Genomic DNA, 19,184 nt, shown 5'->3' with positions numbered 1-19,184 from the left:
TGTGGACATGTTTTTTTTAAATTAACCTCACTGTTCAGGAGGTGTATTTACTTCAGCGTGGCTGATGAAAATGGACATCTGCATGTATTGTTTTGTTACATCTTAAAAAAGCAGTTACGTCTTTATAGACAATATTGTTTTTTGCTGTAGAGCTGCTGGTGTGTACTTTATTTCCAGGGAGCCTCAGTGGATTTCTCCTGAAAAACAAACCAACAGCAGCCCACCAACTCTCTGTCTGTCTTTTTTTTTTATCTCAATTCTCAAAATGTCAGGGAGTTAGCTGTCCATCATTTTCTTTTTCCTTTTGTCTCCTCCATTGTTTTCTGTCTTTCTCCTGGAGAACATGACAATGTTGAGAGAGGGAACAGATGCAGAAGACTGCTTGGCAAGAGGAAGCGTTCGTCTCCGTTTAGACAGGATGACAAGTGAATAAGAGGAATGTCCGTGTGCGTGCGCATGTTTGTGTGTCCGTTATAAAGGGATTACCATATGAAGACACCTCATGTGAAAGCAGGAATACCCAGCAGGATCTGTCACTGCTCAGTGGAGCACACACACAGGCTCAGAGAAACACAGAAAACATAAACAGGTGACGGAGGGAGAAGGGAGAGCAGAGGAGGAAATAGATATGACAGTGAGCTTGAAACACAAAAGAGAAACACAGACAGAAAAATACAGAGACAAACATAGAGACATGTAGACGGGAGCAGTGAGAGTTATCTTCAGTGTAACTCACACATTGCTCAGAGTCATATTATACTCCAGAAGTGCAGGAATGCTTTTTTTCCTGTATCTCCCCAAATGATTAAATGCTTCACATTAAAAATGTTTGAGAGCACTTAAAGCTGTCCTTGTGCGCTGTAAAAATGTACACTCAGGAAATATTTTGCATCAGTGCTTTTTGAGCTTTCTGGCATACAATAATCCACAATATTTCACAGAGTGAAATTCATTCGCCCACAAATGATTATTATAAAGCTGTTCCCATAAATGTTGGTGGCTTCATGGCAAGAGGAAGAAATGATAATGCAGAAACAAAAGCAAGCAACTAGAAATAAATGTGTTGTATCTGTTGGAAGGACACTGTGTTTGTAAAAGGAACAGAGGAGAGGGTGTTACAACCTAATGTGGTGGCTGGATCTGTTTTGTTGTGATTGGGTAAGCTTGTCCAGTTTGTCAGAATTGGTGCTTTAGGAGACCGATGAAGTGGGAGGGATGAGACAGTGAAAAAATAGTGAAGAGATTATCTAAGTCACTGGAAGGGAAATACTGTACATGAGCTGAAGTAACATTTTCCTTTTAAGTGACATGGATACGACGTTTTTTTTTAAAGAATTACTTGTATATTGACATGTATCACACGCATTATCAAACTTGTATGTTGTTTACTTATTACTAAGGTTGTCAAATGTATTGAAGTATTGCTACTTTTTCAATATCACAGAAAAACATTCAATACTAACATTTCACATTACCAACGTTCTAAAAAAAAAAAAAAAGCTCCAAGTGCTCATTCAAGACCTCACTGCAGATAAATCTTTATTGTCCTCCCTTAAATTTGTCTTGCAGCAAAACCAGACAGTGCTTAATTACTTTTTCTGTACCAGCGATGTGTATGGGTTAATAATTTAACTTAAAAAGAAGTCCTATTTTGTGTGCATTTTGCCATGGTATTGAAAGAGGTATTGAGTATCACTGTTTTAATAATAGTATTATATCACAGTTGAAAATTCTGGTATTATGACAACTTATTAGTCTACATTAGTCAGAATAATCTGGAGAAAAAAACAAAAACTCAGGAACAACTCTCAGGAGAGAGTGTAACCTGAAGCAACATCTGGAATTTTAGTTGTGGCTGTGTAACAGGGCCACACAATTAATCTTATATTAATCTTAACAATTTGTCTCCCTGTATTTAAATGTACAAGATATTGACACTTAAAATCAATGCTGCACTCATAGAAAACTGCTGCATATCAAATCAAGTCCTTCCTGAAGTAACAGCCGGCCACCCTGCAGCAGCAGCCCATGCAAAATTTCCTCGACGTTGTAGCCAGACAAACAAAATGAAAATCAAATGTCTGGAGCAGAAGGCAAAGAACTAGTCCCTTGAAATAGATCATAATCTGCTGCTTGGAAGTATTTTGGATTTAGGACAAGTGAAGTTAAGCAAGAACAAATTGTTGGCAAAGTGTGCATGAGACTTGCGTCTGTGTCACAAAACAGCACAACTAACTTTTTCAGCCACCTGAAAAAACATCACAAACTGCAGTCGATTAATGCATAAATGCCAAGAAAAATAATGTCGCTAACATTACCTCCCTCGCAGATGCACTGTTACGCAGGACTAGCTTTAGTTTGATGCACAGATTTGTACAATAGCAGGAATGTAGCATGAAACATAAAAGTGAGAGCAATGTTCTATTTATTTGAATGTGAAAGGGCAGTGAAAGTATTTTGTTCAAAAATCAATTAATAATCATGATAAGTAATTGTGATATTATTGATAAAAATAATCTTGGTTATTGTTTTGGCCACAAACAGATTTGAATACTAGGTACAAAATGTTTTTTAGTGTCAACACAATGCAAAGTAATTTCACGAGTTTTGAGTTTGAGCATTTCCACAAATATCAGGGGGCAGAGATGTGAAGCTAACCTTATTTCAGTTGTGAGTATTGTTTGTTTAAAAAATCTGCATGTGGTAGTTGCCAAGTTCATCATTAATTGCTATCAAATGCCCCCAGCTGTAATGAAACATATGTTTACATTTTTCTTTTTTGTGTAGTGGTCATCTGTGGACAAGGAGCCATGAGCAGAAGAAGCTCACTTTGTTTTAAAGTTCAAAGAGGAGTTTGTACATTATCAATTGTAACATTTTACTCCTCGTAAAAACAGCATTTTAGTGTTGATTGTTCAATATTACTGACTAGAGAGGAGAAGAAATGAGAAAACGCACATTCTGCATACACGAAGAAACAGTGCATATGCATATATATGTATACATGCATACATGCATGAATGTAAATGTTCAAATATACAGTAGTATGCACAGACTGAGAAAATCCTACAAGCTTTACAAGCAGCCATTCACATACAAAAGCACACTGTATGTGCACACCCCCTCGCGCAAACTCAATTCAAGCATGCGTAAGCGAGCATGCACATTTGTAAGTGCAGGTCAGAGACAGCTGAGTCAGCAGACATGCTGAAAGCCTCATCTTCTTCAACCCACATTATCTCACACAGCATGTTTAAAAACTGCCATAACAATTTGAGTGTGTGTGTGTGTATTTGTCTGAGTGCCAATTTTCCAGTTCCATCACTGTATCAGAGAGATATTTTATTTTGTTTAAAAGTTAACATGAGTTGAGATGAAGTTGAAGTAATGCTGATGCTACCTTTCCTTTTTACCATTGTCTCTTCCATTTCTTAATTATTTCTCCTCAGTTTTATCATCTTCTTCTTTCATATTTTGTTGTTAGGATGATGATTCTTTGTATACTAACTTTAAAAGTGCCATAAATTATGCTTTCAAAAACAAAATTTTCTTATGACATTAAGCCAATCTGCATTGAGTAATAAATGCACCCAGAGAGAAAAGAAAGTCCAAGCTGTCTTAAATTTAAGAATAAGTACACTTTTCTTGTTTGATAATGTTTAGTTCTGTGTTTGGGGTTTTTGCTATGAAAGTAAAACAGAGTTGTTATTCAGCTTGTGAGATTACCACAAAGTCACATGATAAAGATAATGCAACACTGTCAGGGCTTTAGAAAATAAAAAGTAATTTGTCTTATGTCTGAGAAATGATAAGGAAGAAGAGTTCTGATAAGGACAAAAATAAAACCATCTGCTGACAGAGACACAAACAAATGAGGTGCTTTATATTAAAGAAAGATACTGTTGATGTGTAAGACAGCAGTCGCATTAGAAAATACAAGACTGTGTACGTCTGAGAGGCTAATTCATCTTGTGCTGGCAGTGGCATCAGCTGTTTCCAGCGAGTCATCTGACCTGCCAGCAGCAGCACAGAGTGAAAAACATTATGCTACTGATATTTTTAATATTTTGTCCTCATTTCTTGTGGTCAGGGCTGATGTTTTTCTTTGTTGTGAATGCCAGCCTTTAAAACTGATCCTCAAGTCTCAGTTTTGAGGTTTGTCTTCTGTCAGCTTCTGGGTCTTCTGATGAGACTCAGATGAACAAAAAATAAATAAACAACAAAACATGTTTATAACATTTAAATTTGCTTTAAGCTCAACCCTTCATGACAGTGCATATGTCAGAAGCCCATTCACATTTGTAATCTGTGTAGTTTTACACTTAATTTTCAGCCAAATTGGCCGAGCAATCGCAGATAACCGCTGTATTTGCCCATTCACCCAGCTCTAGTGTAGACTTTTCAAATACCTGCAACTGTATTACCATGACAACTATAATATAATATATCACAACAATAAAATCCTATGCTGTTCGCTGTAAGATATGATTCAAGTTTCAAGTCTCCACTGTTTGTTCATGCATATTGTTCTAGGTAAAATTAAAGTAATGACTGACTGTAGGGAAAAACACATTCCCAAATCTGAACCACTGTATCATGTCCATAACTTGTAAATGTCCTTATTTTTGGTGGGAAAATATTTTTATTATATGATGTTTTCATTGCAATTCTTATTGTCAAGAACATTTTAAAAGGACTTTAGGAGTATTTGCATGTACTTGAAGTAATTATTTTGTACTATTAGGCGTATTATGCTTACCTGTGAGAATATTGGCCCCCACAAAGCATTTTAAGCTTGAAAATATTTCCTGACGTCTGCTACTGTTGGCCAGATTTTTTCGATTTTATATAGGTCCAATGTAAGAACAGAGGAAAGGTCCAACAAGTCAATTTTTAAGAATAAACTTCCTTCAGACTGAAAATAAGTCTGAGTCACTGCTGGAATAAATATAGGAACCATCCAGCCTGAAGGACAGTGACACACACAGACACACACACGCGAGCAAATATATACTGTGCATTTACATAACTTAGACATTTCAGTGACTTTTGTATTCTTTCACTGACCACTAACCCTAACCTGAGCTAAAATCCCTAAATGCCACAAAGTGCCAGGAATATGTCTGCACATTGTAGGATTTTCATCAGTTTTTATATCACAAAAATACAACACACACGCACACACACACACACACACACACACATCATGCCCAGTGAAGTGTGCAGAATGGAGGATGAGAACAGAAAGTCATTATAAAGCAGCCGACTAGACGTCAGCCAAGGAATGGGTTCTGACACTCGAATATGAACTTTGTCTAACTCCACATTAGCTGCTCGTTGTTCCTGTGTGTAGAGGTGTGTGTGCTGCACCCGTGTTCCTATAAATTACAGTGTATTTTTATTGAGAGTGTGATGTGCAAGGCAGAAAGAGTGATAGAAATCCTTCCATAATGGTGAAACATGGAGGTGCTAATAGTCTAGTTTATTACAATCCTTCAGCTGCATGCAGCCCTCGTCGCTCATTAACCATGCGACCAGTTAAATTTCACAGTTCATGGCACTGGCAGTGGTTTCCTCTAAGGAGGCAGTTCGAGCACACAGGCACACTGACTGGACGGGTCAATTTCTGTGCTTAGATGCTTTTAGCCTGCTTTTAGACAAAGCCCACATAAGCAAAGGAACTCATTGTCACTGTGACTAGTCAGTAAAGAGGTGGCCGGTTGTTGTTGGTGGACAAGAGGAAGCTGTGTGTTTGTGTTGTGGCAAATCACAGACACAAGACCTATGAAAATGTTGCACGTGAAATGCTGTTACATGTCTGTTTTATTGACTCCATTTATTCAGTTGTCAAAGTCTGGTTATATATTTCAGACAATGATGGGTATTACAGACTAAACAAGGATTGACTATTGAGACAAAATACTTGCTTGAATACTGTAGACAGCCCATTTGTATCACTGTAAACTGTTGCTGTTTTATGATTATTTATTTATTATTTCTGGTTTATTTGATAGGGAAGGATAGTGTACACAGATGGGCTGAAAACAGCTGTCCGATGCAAATATTATAGTGTTTCTAGTAATGCGGTTTAACCGAATGAACAGGAAAAAAATATACACAACTATACACATTTTGCTCTCATTTCTGGTTGTGCTGCTTCTGTCATCTTGTCATCTGCTGTCTGAATTAAAAGTTCACTCACTTTGAATAGGTGTGCTTGTTTTATGTTTTAGGCCTTAAAATGACAATAATATCATTTATTGCAATTATTTCTGGGAAAATATATACCTTCCAATAAAAGCAGTTATCGTGACAGCCCTATTTCAGGTCATAACACTTAAAAACTCGTCATCAGAACAGTTTTGTTGCTTAATTTATCAGGATTTAATATCTCTTTTAAGAGTGAAGTTTGCAGCACATTTCAAATGATCAGGTAGCAAGTTCAGGATTTTACTCCTTTCACAGAAAATGCAAAAGATGTTTTGCAGAATTGAACTTTATAATTGTCATTTGAAGCTTCTCTGGCGGGGTCTGCTGCAGCTCTGTGAAACACAATTAATGAATTAAAATCTGACTATTTACAGACTGGTTGGCCTGTGACCAAGTAGTCAAACCAGAGGACAGGTGTTTCACCATAACCTCAAGATATTTGTATCAAAAGACATTTTCACATCTTATCTGGTCCACAGGTGTTAAATGTGGCTGTAGTTCACTGTAGTCTTTCTTACGTTCCTTATCCTCTCTCTCCCACACAGCTCCATGTAACCATCAGCAAGACGTCTGTGAAGGTGGTGTTAGATTGCTCTGTGGTTGGGGAGAAGCCCATCAATGCTGCTGGGAACATTACCACAGATGGAGTGGAGATCCTCGGGAGGATGGTCCGGTCCAGAGGCAGACGGGACAACTCCGCTCCAGTCAGTATGAATTCCTGTCTGCGTCATTGTTAAGTACGCTTTAAATAGAGGCTGATTGCATACCTGTATGTTTGGGGTTCCACTGGTCGTGGAAATATGGAAGTATAGGGAGGTTTTCAGGGCAGTAGAATATGGTAAAATCAATCAAATCAACAGTTTCACATATTCAACAAAAAAGGAGCTTGTTTTTAATATTTACTCCCACAGCAGGTCTGGTTGCATGCTGTAAACCACAGTCAAAGGGAGAATAAAGGAAATCCTGCTTTAATCAAGTGATAATCATCTGGCACTTCTCTCCCTTGTGTATTGATTGCTTTTTATCAATCAGCAAGGTGTGTGTGCGTGCGTGCGCACGCGTGTGTGTGTGTGTGAGAACCATCATGTCCTATAAGATGGCATCCATTAATATCCAAAGCCATTTCAGTGAGTCACTCAGTGGAAGTTAATTTTAATTCATTGCAAGTGTAAATGTACAAAGTGCTTAACATAAACTATGTTAGCTGTGCTCTAATCATTAAGTAGCACAAAAAAACTTTTGGCACACGCACAGACTAGGGTGAGGGAGAGATATCCCACGCTTCTGGGAATACTGAGTGCTGCCATTAGTAAATGTATAGCTCCTCCAAAGAAAATGATCAGCTGGAAAATGCTGCGTTAAAATATGACATTTTCTCCATTTAACACCAGATTGTCCATTACTGGCCAGTAAAGAGGATTGCTGTTGATTCAAAAACATGTCATGTTCGTCATGTTTGAAACAGGCTGTGCAGACACTAATCTGTCAGAAAATGGAGCTATAATGGTAGCTTTACTTTGGCTTCTCACTTCAAGAATACTAATCAGTCAGTTTATTTTCCGTTGCTGTCCGTAGTTTCAGTTGGCCCAAAGTTAACTGTTAAAGAGACAGTTCACCCCAAAATCAAGACTACACATTTTTCCTCTGGCCTGTAGTGCTCTTTATTTATGTGGATTGGCAGGTGTAATTCAGTAGAAGATAACAGTTCCTGCATGAAACTGCTCACAATAAGATCTGTGGATTCTTGAGCAACCAGGTCATGATTTCAGCAAGAGGCATAGCTGTTGAGTTTTTCAAATGTATCTTTTAGCACCACATGCTGAGTGCTATCTAGTTTGACTATATTTGAAATGAGGCTGTAAGTACATCAGATTTTCACTATACAAAAATCATGGTTGAAGAATTCATAAAAATGATATTCTTGCAATATCTATAGCAAAATTTGAGAAAAAAAAGTCAAATTTGTATTTAACGTTTATTGTTCCCTTAGCATTTCATTGTGAGTGTGTGACCTTAGCGAGCATTACAGAGGGCGAGGGGCAGACTTCTTACATGGTGACAGTTAACGGTGAATGTGCGGTGAGTGGAGAGAAAGGTGAGCAGTGAAGTTGTCATTCTGGCCAAATATGTACAGAGACCGCTCTGTAAATTTACAGTTTAAATTTGAGCCTATCAGTGAATAAAGGCTGCATCTTCTTAAGACCAAAGTGGAGCTCCTGTGTGTGCGTGCGTTGTTTCCCAGCTGTGTGAATAAAACTGCCGTGATGATCAACAATGAAGGTATGAAAAAATGGATACTGCCCAAGCCTGCTGTGGAAAAAAACACAACAGGCCAGATGAAAAATGTGTATTTTTAATTTTGGGGTGAACTGTCCCTTTAAGTTTAAGAACTGCTTGTTTCAGGCTCCACAATAAGTGACATTTATTATATAGAGGCTCTTAAGTTGGAGCATTGTGCTAATTCCTAATGACAGCTGAGCCTGTGGATTTTCAGGTGATGAGTTTATTTAGAGGATTACAAAAGTGACAGCCTGTCAGCACGAATAAATTAAAATCAGATGATGACAGTTGTGACATTTCTCTCAAGGTTTCAGTCAGCCAACCCAACATTTCTATGAATCTGGGTCAAAACCCTCCAAACTGATCACAGTAAATGTGTATCTTTTGAGTCTCAACATTAGTTCCAGTTTGATTGAGAGTGCCCAGCTCTTTTAAGTCTAATACTCCCTGTGGTGCGGTAATAGAAGGCGTATAATTACTCAGATAAGACCGTTTCACACGAGCTGCAGGGCAGGCCTTTACTCTTCAGTAATTAAAAATATTTGACTCAAATTTACATTTATTGTCGTACTTTTTCCTATTAAATTGGACTATTTATGGTCTATATGGTATAACATTAGACAGAGATGAGGTGACAAAGTACACTGGCTGCTTTTAAACTTGAGAATGACCCATACATAGTGCACTAATGAGAATTAGGCAAAGATGAAACTTGACCAATTCAGGTACAGTGTTTCCATATACAGTCGAGGAAGTCTTTAAAGAAAGAAGATAATAATAATTGTGTAACTGAAACAGTAGCAGAGAGAAAAACAAACTTACCACCCAGTTTTGCACTAGCTGACAGAATCTCATCAACTCTGCAGTCATGTGTTCATGTCTGTATATATTTAGCTTCCTAGATAAAAGGGTTTCACAGTCATTATGTGGGAATTTTCCATAGTTTAATGTTGTATCTGTGATATGTATGTGTATTAAATTTGTTGTAGGTCTTTGCTGAAGGTTGGGGTGATGAAACGTAGAAATGTAGATACAAGAAACTGCCCTTCTAATAAAATAAACAGCATATGTCAGCAGGCCGTTTCTCCAGTCGTGATGATAAACTTAAGAAATGAGTCATGACCTTATTTATAGCCTGGCCTATAGTGTAAGACTAGGGGAGCCTCCAGACATCAGCCAGGCTTCATGTATCTATCTCGCAGCACTTTTCAGCAGGTCATTAGAGCTCATAAGCAGCCAAAATGTCTCTGCTCTTGTTTCTTATCAACACAGAAACCACATCATTACAAAACACCACGGTTAATATATTCCATTTGTAATGTCTCCTCTGTTTCATTTCTGCATTTTGAAATGTGCTAACTGATAATATTGTAATTTCAGTATTAATGGAATTGGTTTGTGTGTGTGTGTGTGTGTGTTTACAGTTCCAGCTCCAGATGTTTGACATCATCTGCAGCACATCCTGGGCCAGCAGAGATAAGTGTTGCGAGCTGCCAGCGTTGGTAAGAAACACTCTGAGGCACACATACTCACGCACTTTAATACATACACTTCATCTCCACTCCTGTCTGAGTGTGCAGTAGTTTATGGCTCCGATTATTACAGCCTGAAATAATTAGAGTGATAATTGTGGTTACGATCAAATTGAGTTATGATGAAACCAGAATGATAAAACCAGAATTAAAGCCAAATTACTTGGAATCTCTATGAATGGTTATTAGCACTGGCAAAGAGATGCCACTGATAATAGTGCCCGTGGTCAGGTGGGTAATTTCGTTTATGCAATAGAAATGCACCTAATGAGCACATCGAGAATGACCAAATTTATAATTGTAGCACATATAAAAGTCAAGTCTGAGCTTACCTGTATAAGAGCACCAATTATCAGTTAATACCCTGGGCATAAAATATATACCCACACAAAAAACTGATTCTACAATTAGGTACCCCCACCTCTGCTATCATATGAAATATAATAAAGCTTTATTTTTTATTTTTTTGCGATGTTTATAATATTTAGCTTTTGTTTAGAGATCTACCGATACCATTTTTTTTCTTTCTGATACCAATTCCAATACCTGAACTTTGCACATCGGCTGATACATACTGATCTGATACCAGTGCATTTAAAAAATAGATATTATTATTATTTGAATGTTTTTTAACAGCGGTAAACTACTCCTGTATGGATGTGATATAATTGCTATCATTGTTGTGTGGCTCAGATTAAATCCTTTGTAAAACATGAAATACATACAGAGAGTGAATAAGACAGAGCATGACTGCATCATCCTATGGTTAAAAAAAAAAGTGGCATACGGGATACTGGTGGAATGTAGAGAAGTACTACTTTGGAATTAATACATTTTGAGGTATCAGGTCCATGCAGAGACAGTACTTATAGGCTGTTTTGGAGGCATTTTGTGGTCCTTGTATCAGTGTTGGAACAACCCTACTTTTGTTAACAAAAAGATCATAAAAGTTGGTATCACTTTACAGTAAAACTACCATTATAAATGATTTATAAATTGTTCATAATTAGGTTATTAATTAGGTTGTAAAACGTTATAAATCATCATTAAACTGTAAAAAACAAGTTATTACGCAATTTTCATTCATCAGTGTAAGTTCACTATTTGGCAAGATCCAAATACTGCTTACTACTAATTAATCTTACTGAGTTACTACCTGTTATAACTGGCAAAAGGAGGCCTACTATAAAGTGTAAAATGGTGGATGCTGAAAATGTCAAGGTAAATAACATTGCCAAAGCCATAGCGTATGAATCTGGTAATTTGATATGCCAAATGAAAACGTTTTGACTATTAAAATATGCTGATGGTGGTTAAATACTGGTAACTTATTAACAAATGTCTGATGGAACTGACAGGTATAAATGCTGGCTGATAGAGAAGACAAAAGCAATCAATGAAACTGAACACTACAAATAAATGTGGGCTCACTATTTGGCAAGCAACATGTCATTTGGTCCTTGCAAAGGGGAAACAATAAAGTATATTTTATTCGAATTAACAACCTAATTAAATAATTTATGAACCATTGAACAGTCTTATTGTAAACTGGTACCTAAAAGTTTCAATACCTATATAATTAGCTTAGTATATTTGCATGTTTTGATGAAATAGTTTATCAGTAGTCAAGGGAACAAAGCAAACACTGATTGTTTTAATACCTCAAGCAGCTCAGGCAGGTGGGAGTCAAAGGGCTGAGACAAGTTGGCGAGTGATGAGAATGTTTTACTGTCATTATCTTGCTTGTTGACAAGCTCCAGGTGTCTATAGCTTAAGTTTTCGATGATGCTGCTCACGTCAGGCCTAAATATAGACAAAGTGCATTGCACACTCAATGTGTTGATGTGTGTTTCCAGAGAGTTGAGGAGCAGTGCCCGTCCATGCCTCACGCCTGCACCTGCTCCCAGGACAGCAAAGGACCACCAGGACCCACTGGACCCCCTGTAAGCGCTCAGTTCATTTACTTTCTCACCCAGACTCTTGTTCTAAGTTCAGAATGCAGACTAGGGATGCAAGATATTGCAAGAACAGTTTGGCATTAGAATTTCACAACATTTGTCACTTGCTGTGGGTCAGTATTGGTGTGTTCACACAAAAAGTGAGGCACCGATGGTGTGTGTTTGTATTCAGTTCAGCCTCTGACTGAGACTCCAGTTCTTTCTGTTATTTTCCTTCATTCTCTCCTCAATTTCCTCTCTCCTCTCTTTATCTTCATGAAGTAAAATAGATCAATTAGAGCAGAATCCGATTTGACTCAGGGTGTTTATTCCTCTAGAAGCTCTAGCTCTGCCCCCAGCTCTCCTACAGTTCTCATTGGCACTCAGCAGCTGTCTGTCAGTGAATGACGGCTGTGTCCCTCCAGTCTGCCTGGTCCGCCCCACACAACGTGTGATACATGCGTATTTTTTCAGTCAAGTTTAATATTTTCCGTTTGCACTTAATACAGTGTTGCTGGGGACATTTTAATAAGCTACAGTGATTTGGTGCTTTTTAGTAGTGTTAATAGCTAAACAGAAAAGGGTTACTAGCACTACTATCATGAATTGTGACACTAAACTTGGTAAGGGTATCAAAGACAAAATTTTGGTATTGTGATTACACTAATATGCACATATATTTTCCTCTTAACTGCAGTAGTGGCATTGTCATATTATACCTAGTTTTATCATGATGGCCCACTGACAGAGGCATAACATAAAATACAGTGCTTTTCAAAATGGGCAAAATAAGAAAACCATTGGTCTTTTTTTTGCTGGTGCCTGTTTCTCTGTGTTCTTCACAAATTTGTCATAATGATTTGGAGGATGGCTCTTAAGATGGTAAATTAAATTTGTAGTGTTGAAGGAGCACCTTTTAACCCGTCCTGACCAACACTGAGCGATCTTTGTCATCCATTTCAGACACTTCAAAAATTTCCACACGGCAGAAATACTCAGGTCTCATGCATATAATTAAAGCATCATCTTACAGGTCTGTTATATCAGCAGAAATGTTGATACCGATATTATGGTCCATTCATAATGAGGACCATCTTTTTTTACTCTGTTTCTGCCTTTCGTCTGTGTGTATTTTCACAGATCTGTGTGGAAGTCTTTATTGATCTCCTTTCTTCTCTCTGTATTTGTTTTGCCCCTCTGTCTCTTTTATGTACTGTTATTTATGGTTATTTATTCTCTCCTCTCTTATTATATTCAGTCATTCTCTTTGACTGTCTAGACCCTCATTAAAAAGTTTGTATTTATTTCCCCAAAAAGTGTTTGGACTCTTTAACAGTGCACACTGCTGCTATATTTCAAAGTCAAACAGCCACTCTGTCAGCAAAGTAAAAAAGTTAATTTCCTGCTGTGGAATTTACGATTGAACATTAAGGAAAGAAATCAATGTAATCCAGTTCAGTTAAATTGTTAAATTCTTCCCCCAAAGGGGCAAATTGAGGCAAGCTGGCCTGCAAACATAAAGGCAATTTAGCCACACAAACACAATTAAAACATAATAAATATGTCAGTGTAAAGATTTTTTTTCATAAGCTGGAAGATACAGAAGTGCATTATCAGTCTATAAACAGATTATTTATTGTCCACCCACAGTTACTCTCTTGATCGAGTTATATTCAATAATAGTTTTTCTTAAAGTTGTATTCTTTTAAATGAAACCTGTGAAAAGCCAAATTACAAGTCTTCGGGCATTTTCATTGAAGTGGCAGTATGTTAGAGAGAAAAGCTTGTGCAGGACTGTATTCCTCTCACGCAGTAGCAGGTAAAACCTGATAGAGGCTGAGAGATGAGAGCAAGTAAATGAGCTCATTTACAGCCTGAGACTTTTGTCTATATTCTCTCCTCTTTTTCTCTTTCTTTCGTTCTCTATCTCCCACTCTGCATTTCTCATTTCTTTCTCTCTTCTTTTCCCCTGTCTCTATCTCTCGTTCGTTTTCTCTCATTTTCTTCTTCAAGTTCTCTCTCTTTTTTTTTTGTCTCCATTTCTTGGTGCTGAGGGCATGAGCGGGGTGTAGATCAACACTGGTATAGTTTGAGGAAGTAATTATATGGTGATCCCATTTATCACAGCCGATTACAGACCCCCCCCCCCCACCCCAGTTTTCACCCCTGTCCGACCAACCAAATCCACTCACTCATCTGTGTCCACAGGCTACAGCCTCGCAATCTAGTTTCAGATGTCTTTTTATTTTTGTCTTTGTTCACAATCAAAAACAAACAGAAGACAAAACAACATCAAAATACATGTAGTCCCCATAAATGCACAAGCTCAACACCACCTGATAATATGATAAATGTAACTAAACCATCATATAACTCGAATATCATTCCACTTTATTGAGTCCTTTAGCCTTCACTATATAGCTATATATATAGTTATGTCCTTGCTGGCATTATTATCTACCTGTCCTTCATTGTAACAACAGAAACAACAACAAAAAACAAAACAAAACAAATAAAAAAAAGAAAAAACTCAAACCAGGGTCAAGGGCATAGACCACATTTTATGCATTCAGTGAAGGCTTGTAATATTTTTCACCATATGATTTCAAATTGAGTCAGTTTGTTCTTTTCAATGCTATTGTCTTTCCCATAAATAAATAACACGTTTCTTTTTCCCAGTACAGTAGTGTATGTTTGACTATGAGTTTCTTTAATACAACTGAAGAAAAAAAGAGTAATTCAACTCTATGGATACCTCACTTTGTCCTGTAACATATCTTGAAATCTACAAATTGATGGATAAAAATTAAATTCTACACCCAGTATCTCTGATAACCGTTCTTCAATATCAAACCAACTGAATTTTGCTACAGTCCCAAAATGTGTGGATCAGTTAATCTGTAATTACACATTTGAAACAGCTCCCTGATTTATTAAATATAATATTTCCCTTATGTCTCTGTCCCTCTTTAACACTTCAACATTTCATCCTTATATGAGAAAAATACAGTAGACTACAGGCACAAATCAGCTAAACCAAGAAAAATGTGCAAAAGTTGACTTATTTCTCATATAAGACAAGTGGCTAGTTGATTAAAGAATTAAATGGAGTTGATCTCAATTTAAAGACATACTCCGTCCTCTCTCTATATTGTGTACTTCTGTTGCCTCCATCTCTTTTCTCTTTTTCTCATTTTCTCTCGTTCACTCTTTTCCAAACCAGAGATCAATAGCTGTACTGTACAGCTTTCAACCTTTCGTTGTCTTTCGGCTTCTTTTTTTCTCTGTTTTCTTTTTTACCTGCACTTCATCCACATGCCTGAGGCTCTTCTTCTCTTTCTCTTTTTGTATTATCGCTTAATACCTCTCCTTGCCTGCGTCTGTCTCTCTGCCGGCGTCTGTTTCTCTCTCCGGCATTGAATAGGCTTCTTAAATCACATCTTAACTGCAGCATATGGGCATAGATGGATGCTTTAATGGCGAAATCATAGCCACTTTTGCACTAAACGTGCATGCTACAGTCAGTGGGGTTTTTGAGGAAGGAAGAACAGGCAGTGCCAGTCGCCTTGTTATCACAATATAATGGTTGTTAACACAATAAATGTGTTGTATCCCCTGTGGAAGACAAGCTGCCTACAGACAGGAAAACTTTCAAAATCCTAACAGACTGTGAAAACAGAGAGGTTCACTGCAAACAATGGATGTGTGCAGAATGTGCCGTTGTGCTGCTGAGACTGCTGAAGAGTGTGAAGAAAGTTAAATGAATACCTGGATCTTTGGGGATGCAGTGTCGAAACACAGAAAACTGCCAGGAGAAGCCAACTGGAGAGCAAATAAGAGCAAAGAATTGCTTAAAAAAGTGAAATAAACTATAGTAGTTGCCATTTGATCATAGAGATTATTAAAACATTACTATTAAAAGTGACTTTTTTTGTTTAGAAGTCTTGAAATCAAACAGAATATATGCATCCTTGTCTATAATATACTATCTACACACACAAGACAGTATTTTGGCAATCTGAATCACGTGTGCTTTACCCTCACTGTCATCATCCAAAACACTGTTGTGCTTTTCTTCCTGAGAGTAATTTCTGTTTTTGTGTTCACTGTCAGATGTATGTCTTTTCCTGTCTCGCACAGCAGCAGGCCTCTTCAGTTTTGTGAATCTTTGAGTCATGTTTGAAATAATATTGATTGCCCCAACTGAATTGCAATCTGTGCCGCCTGATTTGGCACAGACTCAGCTCAATACTGAACATCAGTCAGCAATCAATCTGACATTAAGGAAAACATGCCCTGCCTGCCATCCCCGTTTGTTAAAATTAAATTGTGCCCATGCTGTTTGAGATCCAAGTGTTGTTTAAAAAAAAATGGAAATTTGCCTTCAGCATCAAATTGCTCAGTTGATAATAGCGGTGATGCACTTTTTTTTTTTCTATCACCATTAAAAGGCCCATGAAAATCCAAACACAATTATTTGTTTTGTTGCTGTTGGAAGCTAATTTCAGTTTCTCTGCAGGTTTTGCCCGACCTCGAGCACAGGCTCGCATTGTTTGGCAAAATACATGAAAAAATAACTTGCAGAGACAAATTTCTGTGATAAACATAATCAATCATTTTCCTTAGTTGAACTTAAATTTTGTCTCTTCGCTGGCCAAGGAAAATTTAAAGGATATGTTCTGCCCTTTTCAAGTCTACCTTACTTCAATTCTGACATACCATACATATTTGAGAGAGTTATTGCTTGTTGGAGTCCTTCCTCCTCTCCACACTGGCAGTCCTTTACCAGGACCACTCCACTGTTGATAGATGTAGCCCTCCTTCAGCAATGTGTTTCAGTTCAGCTGAAGCTTATTTGTGGCTTCAACATTCTGACTTCAAGTGGGTATTTTCCAAAAAAAAAGAAAAAGGTAGCACATCTCAAGTTTCAAATGAAGGAGGACAAAATATTTAAATTTCTCTTGTTTATTTGACTCACTTTCAATACTCAAAATACGTACATCACAATTGAGCCTTCCTCAGAGCATTCAGATGGGTATCTTTGCCTTGGCTGCATCGCTCATCTGGCATAATAGTTGGGATATGAAAATGCAATAGCTGATATCTTGTATTACTGTGATATGAAAATACTCCTGCTGGCATTAAGAATAACCATGTAGAAATAGCCAGTTTTCTCTCTGATGGTCCCGTTTGCTTATGTAAGTCATACAGAGGCATGAGTATTAAAATGTGACAGTTTCATAACCAATTGAAAACTGCTTGTAATTGCTTTAACATACTTTATGGCCAGTATGGATGTGAGAAAGGTCTCAAACTGTGTTCATAATGATCTTAAAAAGTCTTAAATTTAACTCTGCAGAAACACTGTGGAAGACTGCTGATAGCTCATATTACCTTTGGTTGAACTTTAGGGCACATTTTGCACAGACATAGGATTGCACTTTGTCCTTCATCTTTTATAGTGGAGTGGATCACTTCATGACCAGTATAGACAGGAGGAATTATTACAGTGACCAATAACTATTTTAACATACATATGGGCACATGAGTTTTATATTAAGATCAAAACATCCCAGCCTCTCCTTTAACAGTGTGCAGTTTTGGCAGATATGGAAACAGGCCTCATAAACATGTTTAGCTGCTTAATAAATTCATGTTAGTAATAAATACCAATTCATATCTGTTTAAAGAGATACACATCAGTCAGTGTAGTAGATTCTCTCTGTAAGCTGTTCAGAAAGATTTTATAAAACAGCTGATAACTTCTGAGTGGCAAAGCGAGGAAACAAACTTTAAACTTGGGTCAACAGTATGATTGGTTCTGAGTTGTCTTTGGTTTAAATTGAGAAAAAAATTAAATGACACTGGTATTATCTAATAAGATACAGAATCTGATTTAGAAACTGGTTAACACAAGCATATGATGTTTCCATTAGGACTGACCTCTTGCTTTTACCACATCTGTGTGTCTCCTCTCGTATTCCTCTCTTCTGCTGTGACCATCCCTCCTGTCCCCTCTGGCTAAATACTGTAGGAACTACCTAGTCGCCCCCTCATTCCCAGGGGGGACCTATTTAAGAAAACACAGGAAGAGGATGTATCCCAAAAGGGCCAATGATTAGCAGATGTGTGTAGCTTGTCCCCGGATAGACCTCGGGGCTGGAGGGGTCAGCCCGAGGTTTACAGCTCCAGACTCCTGCTCTTACTTGCAGATGCAGCATAATAAAGTGCAGAGAGCTCAGAAGGGCAGTTCAAAGCACAGATCAGCATTGGCCTCTGTCCATCAAATTCATAATCCATTCATATCAAAGACCTGTGCAGTTCCAGTTTTATTACATTTTTAAAAATGAACTCCATTTTCCTTTGAATCACATTTCTGCAGAGGCGTGTTTCTCAGCTGTTACTCTCTTTGTAAACACTGATTATGTGCTGTTTTTTCAGCGTGTGTGTTTGGTTTGTTTTTCAGGGTGGCCCAGGCATAAGGGGAGCCAGAGGAGAGAGAGGAGAGCCTGGAGTGACGGTTTGTAAAATGCACTTAATTTCAGAAACCATTTATTCTTCATCAAAACCTCCTGCGCCTAATAAGCCTCAAATAGTGTCTATCTTGCGTCTTTCATGTTGGTTGAGTCCCAACTGGGGAAGAAGAAGCACCCCAGTAGTTAACAGTAATGAGCTGGTTGGACTGGCTGGTGTGCAGCCAGGATGGGAGATATCACAGGAATTGTTGTAAGCACAAACTGAGGGAGCTTGCATAATTTCTGTAATTTTATGGATGAATAAATTGACCTTGAACCTTGAAGAATCAATATTTCTTGGATTAGAGCTCAATTCCAACCCTTGTGTCAAACTGGCTGCACATTGGAGACCCTCATAATTTCATATTTCAAAGTTCAATCAACTTTAACTCTTACATGAGGCAAACAAGGTGGAGTCACCTCACTGACCCTGTTCCTCCAGGGGAATCCCACAAGAATAGGCCAGACTCTGGTTTGTAATACAGTGTTTTTGATGATTTTAATGATTTTGACAGGTCTAAAACTGCATTGGATTGTGAAGTTAGAATTATTTTTACAGTCTTATTCCAGCAGACACCTTCCATCACCCAGTATTTTTCTGTGTTCACATCGGAAGCATTACAAAAGTCTGGTCCCATCGTGACTCACTCTGCATTAACAGCATTAACTCCAGTCAGTGTTCCTATGCAATAACCCTACAACACAACAAT

The 19,184-nt window shown here is 37.7% G+C and overlaps 1 protein-coding gene across 1 annotated transcript in view; it reads left to right on the top strand.

The window, feature by feature from the left end:
- col14a1a (collagen, type XIV, alpha 1a) overlaps positions 1–19,184 on the top strand; it is a 170,744-nt gene that overhangs the window by 113,569 nt on the left and 37,991 nt on the right. Inside the window, exons 33-36 of the mRNA XM_084726318.1 lie at positions 6,756–6,914; positions 9,915–9,992; positions 11,879–11,965; positions 18,426–18,479. Of these exons, the coding sequence (XP_084582444.1) occupies positions 6,756–6,914; positions 9,915–9,992; positions 11,879–11,965; positions 18,426–18,479 (378 nt within the window). The remainder of the gene's footprint in view (positions 1–6,755; positions 6,915–9,914; positions 9,993–11,878; positions 11,966–18,425; positions 18,480–19,184) is intronic.

Source organism: Lutjanus erythropterus, chromosome 9, assembly GCF_056507025.1.
Source record: "Lutjanus erythropterus isolate fLutEry1 chromosome 9, fLutEry1.hap2, whole genome shotgun sequence".
In the NCBI taxonomy this organism is placed as follows: Eukaryota; Metazoa; Chordata; class Actinopteri; order Lutjaniformes; family Lutjanidae; genus Lutjanus; species Lutjanus erythropterus.
Note: the sequence above shows the minus strand (reverse complement) of the source record. Positions and strands in the feature narration are given on the sequence as shown.